Source organism: Tachysurus fulvidraco, chromosome 26 (assembly GCF_022655615.1).
Source record: "Tachysurus fulvidraco isolate hzauxx_2018 chromosome 26, HZAU_PFXX_2.0, whole genome shotgun sequence".
NCBI lineage: Eukaryota > Metazoa > Chordata > Actinopteri > Siluriformes > Bagridae > Tachysurus > Tachysurus fulvidraco.
The window spans coordinates 15,925,681-15,935,680 of NC_062543.1; the positions used below are offsets into that span (position 1 = coordinate 15,925,681).

Genomic DNA, 10,000 nt, shown 5'->3' on the forward strand with positions numbered 1-10,000 from the left:
AGCTCAGAGCGAGAATGAGGACGAGGAAGAAGATGATGACGACGAGGGAGAGGAAGAAGAAGGGGAAGTGGAAGAGGGGGAAGTGGAGGAGGTGGAAGAAGGGGAAGATGAAATGGAGGAAGAAGGAGGAGGAGAAGAAGAAGAAGGGGAGGTGGCAGAAGAAAACGAGGAGGAAGAGGAGGAGGACGGTGAGGAGGAGGAAGGTGAAGGCGACGGTGAGGAGGAGGAGGGCGACGGTGACGACGGTGAGGAGGAAGGTGAGGAGGAAGAGGAATTGAGTCCACAACCTCAGCTTCCTTCCAGAAGTCAAAGGTCACATCAGAGAACTGTGAAAGCAGGGCGTGTAAACACCCGTAACCAAGGGAGACGGACCGTAGTCTATAACGACGACTCCGAGGACGACGCGCCTTCAGCTGACCCACTCAACCTGGGCACGTCACGTTCCGGAAGAATCCGCCGCATGACCGAACGAGCAAGGGTCAGCCATTTAATGGGCTGGTCACACTGACCTTTGACCTTTTGGACATATTTTTTAAGCGACTTCAGACATTCACTACAGCAATACTGCAGGGATTTTTGTAGCTGTAAATGTACAGATGTTTTCTTTTTCTTCTCTTTTATGTTCTTTTTTTATTTATTTTTATTTTGTTAACGAGACTTTTGTTTACGACTCTGGAGCTCGTGGTGCTGACTCCGTCTCTCACTCTGGTGTTTAGCAAACCAAACCAGCCTTACTGTGAGCCAGAGCATGGAGGAGTCTCCTTCACTCTCCCTGTCTGTCTCCGTCCCTGTCTGTCTCTCCCTGTCTGTCTGTCTTTCTCTCTCACGTCTTCTCTCCTGGCTTCATTTGCCAACGTGGTGCTTATTAAATCAAGTCACTGTACTTCATGCGGGATGATGGTGCTGTTCTCTTTCTCTCTCTCTCTCTCTCTCTCTCTCTCTCTACCACTCTGTTAAATGGTACATTAGCTAGCTAGCTAAAGGTTTACATCCCAAACCGCATCTTTTGTAATAAACAGTCGAAATAATGGCTTTAATCTTCGTACTGAGTTTTGTACAGTTGTGTTTGGTTTGGGATGCGACCCGAGGTTTTCATTCCCCCAAGCTAGCAGCTGTTTATTTTTATAACAACTTTACAGACTGTTCTCTCACATTCTCTACAAATAGCTCATTGTAGCATTACAGTGTCCTGTTAAACTAATATCCAATCAGCTCTTTGTTGCCAGGCACATTTAATCCGACAGAGCGACCTCATTGGTTGTGAACAGGCGCTCTCTCTTTTTGATTGGTTAAAATAAAATCCCTCTAATGTTAATATAAAGCTGTATGGATCTAGTCTACTGACTAAATCAGATTTTGGTATTTGGATTCTCTGTTAATTAAAAAACGAAACACTGGAAATATCAGTGCAGTTGCTGTAACATCCAATCAGCTTCTGGTTGCTATGCAGAAAATGAAGAGGTGCTCTCTGATTGGTCCAAACCTCTGAGAGGAATTTTTCTTTTGATGGTAGTCGTGTCAATGTCCATGTAAACACTTCTAACTAAGTTAAATAGTGCACTTTCCTTTACAAAATCTTTGCTGTGACACAGTGGCCTGGTAGCAAAAGTTTTTGCCCCTGCCATCCTGACCAGTTCACCATTCGGGACACAGCCATGTAGGGGTTTAAACCAAGTCCTCTCCTTTATTGAACTGTTTGTTCTCTTTTCCCTTTTTCTCTCTCTCTCTGTTTCCCACAGTCAAATACCTGGGATTTGTCCCAAACGCCGGTCTCGCTAGTGTTCTTACTAGAACGTTGACCATTTCAAGACGCATCCCAAATGTTACAAAGTGTAAAATGTCTTGAGATTTTCTTGATGCTTTTTATTTTGGAGCGGTCACTTAGCGGTGTCCCATAATGCATACATAAAGTATAATGATTCAGTAAAGTTAGGGATCAATTTAACCAAGTTAACAGTGTTTTATGTTTGAATGTCTTGTGTTTAGAATGCTGTTGTACTCTAGTCATTACTAGTGCTAGTGATTACTAGCGACATTAGCTTAGCGAGCCTGTTAAACACAGCAGGTGCGGCAACATCACGTACGAACTTATTTGCTAACATTTAGCGTTACCTCTTAGCCTATTTAAAATTCCAGTAAGAGTGCTATGGTTCAATACACTAGCATTTGGGACACATCCTAGATTTTATTTTTGTCAAATCTTCCAAGATGAATGAAGTACTTCCTGATCATGACCTTTGACTTCCTGCCCATGCGACGGTCAAGAGCATAGATACGCCGAGTGTTTGCACACACACTGTTTTTACAATGGAGTATATTTATATTTGTACTATACACTTACACTTTAATTCATAAATATTAACTCAAAATGATCCAGAGATGTTTGCACATGTCATGGCAGCTGATTGGTCAAAAAAATGTTTGGGTGGGGCTAAATCCTGCCTCCTTATTGGTTAAGAGTCTTCACAGACCAGAGCCGATGGGAAGCTCAAAGCGACAAGGATGACTGTTTTTGATGGGGCTTTTTTTTATAGAGTGACTTTTTTTTTCTTTCTTTTATATACATTTTTTTTATTATTATTTTGACCTCTGAAAACAGGATGTGGTGCCAATCTAAGGACTCAAGAGATCTTCCAGGTCCTGCAGAGCTCCAGTCTTTTGATTCAGCAGGGAGTTTGTTTGTTTGTTTTTTAATAAATGGTGATTCCTATTGGTCAGCAGGTTCATTTTTTTTTGGGTCTGTTTTGGCGGATGACTGATTGAAAACTTTCTTTGACCTCAAGTCATTTAAACTGGATCCCTTTTCTTTTTATGAGGTAATTTATTTAATCTTAGGCTCTTAGACATCCCTGTGGTGCGTTCACTGCTCCTCGGCATTGTTTATTGTATTCGGGTCCTCAATAACCAAAATCATTTCAGATGTAATTGCGATGTTGTTAAGGTGTTAGTCAGCAGATATGAGGTTAAGTTTTATCAGCCAATCACATGCTTCGCACTTGTTTAAAGCTTGATGACGTGGGAAGTTTTAGAACCATTAGCAAAACCAGCCAGCAACACAAATGCAGCACTAGTTAGCTTAGCTAACACATTTTTTACCTCCGAAATCCTTCAGTATGCTATAATGGTGATGTCATTTGTTCATATTTGTGATTGGCTGATCAGACTGAACTCACTACTGTACATTATTTTAAAGTTTTTCTGTGACACTCTAGGAGACGGTTCACAAATTTTGTTTGTAATTTGTTTCGCAAGCTGTGTTACTAATAGGTCACGTTCCAGACAAAACGGTAAAACCCTTAAAATTTAAAAGTAAAAGTTTGTAAACTTACACAAAGTGAGCAGACATCCAATCACGTTGATGTTGCTAGGCGGATTTGATCTGACCGAGACATGCGATTGGCTGTTAGCAAACTCTCTGTGATTAGTCTAAATTTCTTTCAGTAAACAGCCAGTTATTTCTGACTCTGTTTCAGATTCAATAAGAAGTCCAACCAAGAACACAATTATAAACACTCATTTATATGACATTTTACACTATTCACTTTGTTAATGTTATCATGAAATCTGTAAAATTACTTTAAAATATAAGAACAGAGGAAAGGCCAATATCTCATGATCATTCTTAAATTTATTCTAATGGTTTATATAAACAAAAACAATAAGATCAAAATCGGAGCTGAGATAAAAATCAGGAGATAAAAACTTTATAGAAATGAAACTTCACTTTAAATAATGTTAAAAATATTTATGTTTAAATACTTGTCATGTTTGCCAGATCTTTTTATTTATTTGTGTGTGTGTGTGTGTGTGTGTCTGAAGTGCATTTCTATCATCAAAGCAGTTTCATCTAAAAAAAAACAACTATGTAAAAGGATTCTACATTTCCAGACATTTTTGTTTGTTTGTTTGTTTTTCTTTCCTTTTTTCCCTTCTATTTTTAATGATAATCTACATTAGCACCTGTAATTCAATGGAACACATGCTGTACGTTTTGTTTTGTTTTTCCCTCCTGAATGTCCCCACCATCACATTCAGTAAATGTGGATGCTCGAGCCACATGTTCAATACTCCTCAATACTGTGATCTCTGATCAATAATGACCGCTGTAATTGCAATAGTATTTTATACTGTCACATCTGATGACCTTTCTCACTCCAGACTCTCTGTCCAAAGACTTTCTCTCCCTGATAGGTAACAGACTGAAGTAGTCAGTAGTTCAGGGCCAGTCTGTGAAGATGAAGACTGTGTGTGTGTGCGTGTGTGTCTGTGTGTCTACTTTTTGTACACAGTTTCCGAGTGTTTTTTAAAATAAAGTTCTAAAACTAATTTTTGACTGTTTCATATCTCATGTGTTATCTCAAAGTGTTTGACAACATTACACACTGTTATAGAGTGAAAATGTGCTTTAAGTGTATAAAATACAGCGAGAGAAAGAGAACACTGTTAGGACTGAAGTGATGATAAAGTGTAAGTGTGAGAATCTGGAAAGAAAAAAAAATATATCTGATAAAGTCTTCAGTAAAATCTTTAATATACAGTAAGATTATATGGTTATAAATCCGTCCGTAGTTATCAGTTATGGGGATGAAATGAAGACCCCCAGATTTCTGTTTTATTGTTTTTATTCATAATTATTAATCCACATTGTTGTTGTTCTGGAAATTCCCTTCTGCCTGTCTGCCAGTGACGTCACTGCACTAAGCCCCGCCCATCACGTGACGGAGTCGTTCCTTCTGTTGTTATCTTGGACGCGGAAGTCAGCACGAGCGCTGCGTTCTGAGCTAAACCGAGATCAAATTCAGGACAAATCAACTCTCTGGAATATAAAATATAATTCATCTCTTTGTGGAATCCACCAGAACCAGCGAGCCATCATGCCGACCATGGAACGTATCCTTTATACGGGTTTGTGTTGGGAAACCTCGGGCCTGAGCGGTTAGCTAGCGAGATTCGGACTGTGTCTCAATCCGTGTGCTGAAACACTTAAAGGGGCTCCATCTGAATTTAGTACCCGGATGACGGAGGGGTTTATGGCGCACTGTTTAGTGGAGAAGCGCGCGATTTGGGACACGTCCTTAAACTCCTTGTTTACTGTGGTTTAAGATGAAGTTGAAACTCTTTCCTTTCTCTGGTGTTTATGTCCTGGTGACTGTTGTGTTTTTAATATCCGGTAAAGAAACAAAGGCATTTCGGTGGCACTGGTTTTATTGTTAAGAGTAATACGGTACGGTAAAAAAAATAAAATAAAAAGCACTTCCGGTTTCGATCAGTATTGATGTTAAGGCTAACGCCGAAAAAGGTGAGACAGGTGTATGTGTATGACGTCATGCTCACTTGAGAGACAGACCGGTTAGTTCAGTTTCACCTTTACTTGGTTTAGACCTTAGATGAGCTGAATCGTTACAGAATTACTACTGAATCAATACTGAGTCGCTACTGAATCACTACTGAATCAATACTGAATGACCAGCTAGGTTTCTTTTAGATCACCATGTTTCGGGAGAGTGTGTGTGTGTGAGAGAGAGAGAGAGTGTGTGTGTGTGTGTGTGAGAGAGAGAGAGAGAGAGAGTGTGTGTGTGTGTGTGTGAGAGAGAGAGAGAGAGAGAGAGAGTGTGTGTGAGAGAGAGAGAGAGAGAGAGAGTGTGTGTGAGAGAGAGAGAGAGTAGTTTTGTTTTAGAGATCTATATTTTTGTTTTTTTTTTTTATATTGTGTGTTTATGTGTGTTCTTGTGTGTTGTGTTTTGTCTCTCTATCGCTCTGTTTGTTTTTTGTTGCTCTGCTCTCTGTCTGTTTTTTGCTCTGCTCTCTCTTTTGTTTTGTTGTTCGCTCTCTCTCGTTTGTTTTTTTTTCTCTGCTCTCGCTTTGTGTTTTTTTGTCTCTCGCTCGCTTGTGCTCTCTCGCTCTTTTTTTGCTCGCTCTCTCTCTCTCGCGTCTCTCTCCTCGTTTTGTTTTTTGCTCTCTCTCTCTCTTGTTTTGTTTTTTGCTCGCTCTATCTCGCTGTTTTTTTGTTTTTTTCGCTCGCGCTCGTTTTTTGTTTTTTCTCGCTCTCGCTTTGTGTGTTTGTGTTTGTGTTGTTTGTTTGTGCTCGCTCGCTCTCTTCTGCGCGTTGTTTTGTTTTTTTGTGTGTCTCGCTCTACTCGCTTTGTTTTTTTTTTTTCATCATCCTCTCTTTTTTTTTTCTGTCTCTCTTTTTTTTTTTTTTTTTTTTTTTTTTTTTTTTATCTAGCTCTTTTTTTTGTGTGTGTGTGTGTGTGTGTGTGTGTGTGTGTGAGAGAGAGACAATTAGTGACAATTTCTTCTAACACATCTGTTGATATTTTTTGTTGTATAGAGTTTAATATTGTGGTTTAATAAATAAATAAATGACAGGTTGCTGTGATGAAGCAGATTTATTGTTAAATTAAAGTTGATCCCCTGTAAAGTGCATCACTGGTTTTTATTCCTCTTGCACCACAGCCATTTCTCACACAGACCTGATCTAAGTTGTACTGGACCTCATTTCAAGCCTCTCTCTTTAGCCCTTAACTGCTGTCCACAGAACATTTGTTTAACCTGAAGTTTGCAGCCAAAGAGTTGCAGCGAAACGCAAAGAAATGCGACAAGGAAGAGAAAGTAGAGAAGGCCAAAGTGAAAAAGGTGAGTCACCTGATCACCATTGTTCTACACTAGCTCTGTAGAGCCACAGGAACCCTACAGGAACCTTGGGTCACGTGTCTGTGTGGTGTTGTTATCTAGGCCATCCAAAAAGGTAACACGGAGGTAGCGCGGATCCACGCCGAGAACGCCATCAGACAGAAGAACCAATCTGTGAACTTCCTGAGAATGAGCGCTAGAGTGGACGCAGTGGCGGCAAGAGTGCAGACTGCCGTCACCATGAACAAGGTACACAGACATCTTAGACAAGACTGGGTGGGGGAAAACTTCTGCATTCTGGAACATCAATCTGAAATGAATGACCTTTGACCCTTTCACAGGTCACTAAATCCATGGCAGGAGTCGTAAAGGGGATGGACGCGACCCTGAAGAGCATGAATCTGGAGAAGGTGAGGTGATCATGTGGCAGCCCCACGTGTGGGTCAGATACAGTCATGACATCACAGTGCATACTGCTGCATTCCCATTGGTCAGGTTAGAATTGTCACAATTAAATAGGTTAAATCTCTGTGCCCCTTCCTTATTGGTCAGATTTAGTCATGAAAATACAACAAACAAGTTCTCATTGGTCAGGGTCCAGTTACAGTGTAACTGTGTTGTGTTCTCATTGGTCAGGGTCCAGTTACAGTGTAACGGTGTTGTGTTCTCATTGGTCAGGGTCCAGTTACAGTGTAACGGTGTTGTGTTCTCATTGGTCAGGGTCCAGTTACAGTGTAACTGTGTTGTGTTCTCATTGGTCAGGGTCCAGTTACAGTGTAACTGTGTTGTGTTTTCATTGGTCAGATTTCAGCTCTGATGGACAAATTTGAGCACCAGTTCGAAACTCTGGACGTTCAGACACAACACATGGAGGACTCAATGAGCAGCACGACAACACTTACAACTCCACAAGTAAGAGACACACACAATGACTTTTGCCATGTAACACACACACACACACACACACACACACACACACACACACATGTAATGTTTGTGTGGGTTTGTAACAATTTTGTTTTTGTATTTCAGAACCAGGTGGACAGTCTGATGCATGAGATGGCAGATGAAGCAGGGTATGAAAGTGTTCACTAAACACACACACACACACACACACACACATTACAGACCTGTACCACTTCAAAACCAACTCTGTGTGTGTGTGTGTGTGTGTAGGTTGGACCTCAACTTGGAACTTCCACAGGGTCAGACAGGAACACTGGCCAGCAGTGTAGCATCTGCAGAACAGGTAAGAACAAAGACGCACACACACACACACACACACACACACACACACACACAGAGATATATACTGTTGCACACTAAACTCTGTCTCTTTCTCTCTCTTTCAAGGATGAACTCTCTCAGAGGCTGGCTAAGCTCAGAGATCAGATCTGAGTGGATAGACGTGTGTGTGTGTGTGTGTGTGTGTGTGTGAGAGAGAGAGAGAGAGAGAGATTGATTGATTGATTGATTGATTGATTGATTGATTGATTGATTGTTTGATTATCATATCATCATCATACTCCATGTTGTGACTCTGATGTCCTGAAGCCCTGCAGCCCGGATCACTTCCTGTACAGATTTCCACATGCCTTGGTTCGCTCTCCCCATACGTGGGCTCCAGGGGGAGGAGTGTGTGTTGTTGTTGTGTGTGTGTGTGTGGTGTTGTGTATCTTATTCAGAGCTTCGTTCTGCAGCTTCCACCGGTCCTGTCAGCTTGAGCAAACTCTGAAATAAAAGTAGATCCTGCGCTGCCGTGTCACCTGAAGCAGGGATCACCTAATTATAAAGCACCTAAACACTATGATGGAACATATGTGCATATATATTTACTGTCCTCTCGTATCGCTCCACAGGAACGCTATAACCGTCTTGATTTATAACACTGTAATAAATACTGACACAGACACTGTGCTGCCTGTTTGGTTGATCCACTCATCAGTTACCTCTTAAGGAAACAGGAACTTGGCTCATTTCTGCATAAACAAAAAAAAAAAGTTTCAATTTTAGACTTCACAACATTATTAACATAATTCCGGGTGAAATCGGGCGCCGTTCCAGCCGGAACGCATCAGACATTAAATGACAGAAGATCATAACATGTTCAATGTGTTCTTTTCTTTCCTTTTAACCTAAATCTCTACAGCCAACTGTAAAGAAGATGAAGCTTTAAGTCGTCTATTTATTTTCATCTGCTCTTCTGTGTTCGCCACATAAGACCACGTGTTTGTTTGTGGGGGATTATGATTGTCTACAGATATAAAAGCATAAATAAATATTTTATAACCGTTATTCCAAACCTTTGTGTGCTGTGTGTTTGTTGGAACTCACTTCTGATGTCAGACTGAAGACGAACTGGATGAGCTGCTCACATGTTACTGCTTTGTTAAATGTGTAAGACATGTGTCACTGTCAGGGGCGGTTCTAGAGGCGGGGCCACAGGGGCCCTGGCCCCTGCTGAAATCTGATTGGCCCCCATTCCAACAATCGTCGACGAGAAGAGTTTTTCACAACGATCACAGATGCAATTCCGCCACCAAACAATTGGCGGCACTCGCGCGTGATTCACTTTTATATTGTCGCTCCACCGCTTTTAGTGATGGCCGGTTCGTGAACGAATCGATCTTTTGAACCGGTTCTTTTTAGTGAACTGGATGAACCGGTTCACCTAATCGGACTGATTCATTCTAAACAGTTCGCGCCTTGAGTCAGCGCTGATCCACAAGTTACTAAAGTTACTCACTTTCGGTCATGTCTGACAGCCCCTCCGACTCTAAATAATATATAATTATATATATATAAACTAATAGCTCGAGCTGCTGATTCTGCGCATGCGTGAATCACTGAACCGATACAGCGAATCATCTTTCGGACGCATCCGAGAACCGATGAGCTGTTGATACTGCGCATGCTCGAATCACTGGTCCGCTTCATCCTTACAGAGCGAGCACTCTGATTGGTCCACTGGGGTCGGCGTCAGTAGAACGAGGATGACGGGCCGAGTTTTAGTGACAATAAAATATTGCTCAAAGCTTTGTGAGACTCCGTGATATTAAGTGCAGTCGTGAAATTTCCTCACTACTAAATATTCCACAATAAACTGTTAGAGACATTATAACAAAGTGGAAGCAACACTTTGGGACCAACAGCAACTCGGCTATAAAGTGGAAGGCCACAGGGGTCAGCGCATGCCGAGGTGCAGTCTTTAGTCACCACTCTAATTGGCCAACCTTCTGCAGAGTCGATATCTACAGACTTCTAAACGTCATGGCCTTCAGATTAGCTCAAGAACGGTACGCAGTGAGCTTCATGGAACGGGTTTCCATGGTCGAGCAGCTGCGTCCAAGCCTTACATCACCGAGTG

General features: G+C 41.5%; 2 protein-coding genes across 8 annotated transcripts in view; both read left to right on the top strand.

Annotated features, from left to right (window-relative positions):
* brwd3 (bromodomain and WD repeat domain containing 3) overlaps positions 1-2,715 on the top strand; it is a 17,132-nt gene extending 14,417 nt beyond the window's left edge. For all 6 annotated transcript variants that reach the window (XM_027178056.2, XM_027178055.2, XM_027178058.2 and 3 more), the window contains one exon: positions 1-2,715. This exon is cut by the window's left edge and continues 361 nt beyond it. In XM_027178056.2, the coding sequence (XP_027033857.2) occupies positions 1-508 (508 nt within the window). In that variant the 3' untranslated portion in view covers positions 509-2,715.
* Positions 2,716-4,712: 1,997 nt separating this feature from the next.
* The window catches only part of chmp1b (charged multivesicular body protein 1B), a 6,279-nt gene continuing 991 nt past the window's right edge, over positions 4,713-10,000 (top strand). Inside the window, exons 1-8 of one of the 2 annotated variants that reach the window (XM_047809057.1) lie at positions 4,713-4,890; positions 6,539-6,636; positions 6,736-6,882; positions 6,975-7,043; positions 7,438-7,545; positions 7,666-7,709; positions 7,810-7,882; positions 7,987-8,070. In XM_047809057.1, coding sequence (XP_047665013.1) covers positions 4,875-4,890; positions 6,539-6,636; positions 6,736-6,882; positions 6,975-7,043; positions 7,438-7,545; positions 7,666-7,709; positions 7,810-7,882; positions 7,987-8,031 — 600 coding nt within the window. In that variant the 5' untranslated portion in view covers positions 4,713-4,874 and the 3' untranslated portion in view covers positions 8,032-8,070. Of the gene's footprint in view, positions 4,891-6,538; positions 6,637-6,735; positions 6,883-6,974; positions 7,044-7,437; positions 7,546-7,665; positions 7,710-7,809; positions 7,883-7,986; positions 8,093-10,000 lie in introns of those variants that run through there. The other variant, XM_047809056.1, reaches the window with a different exon arrangement.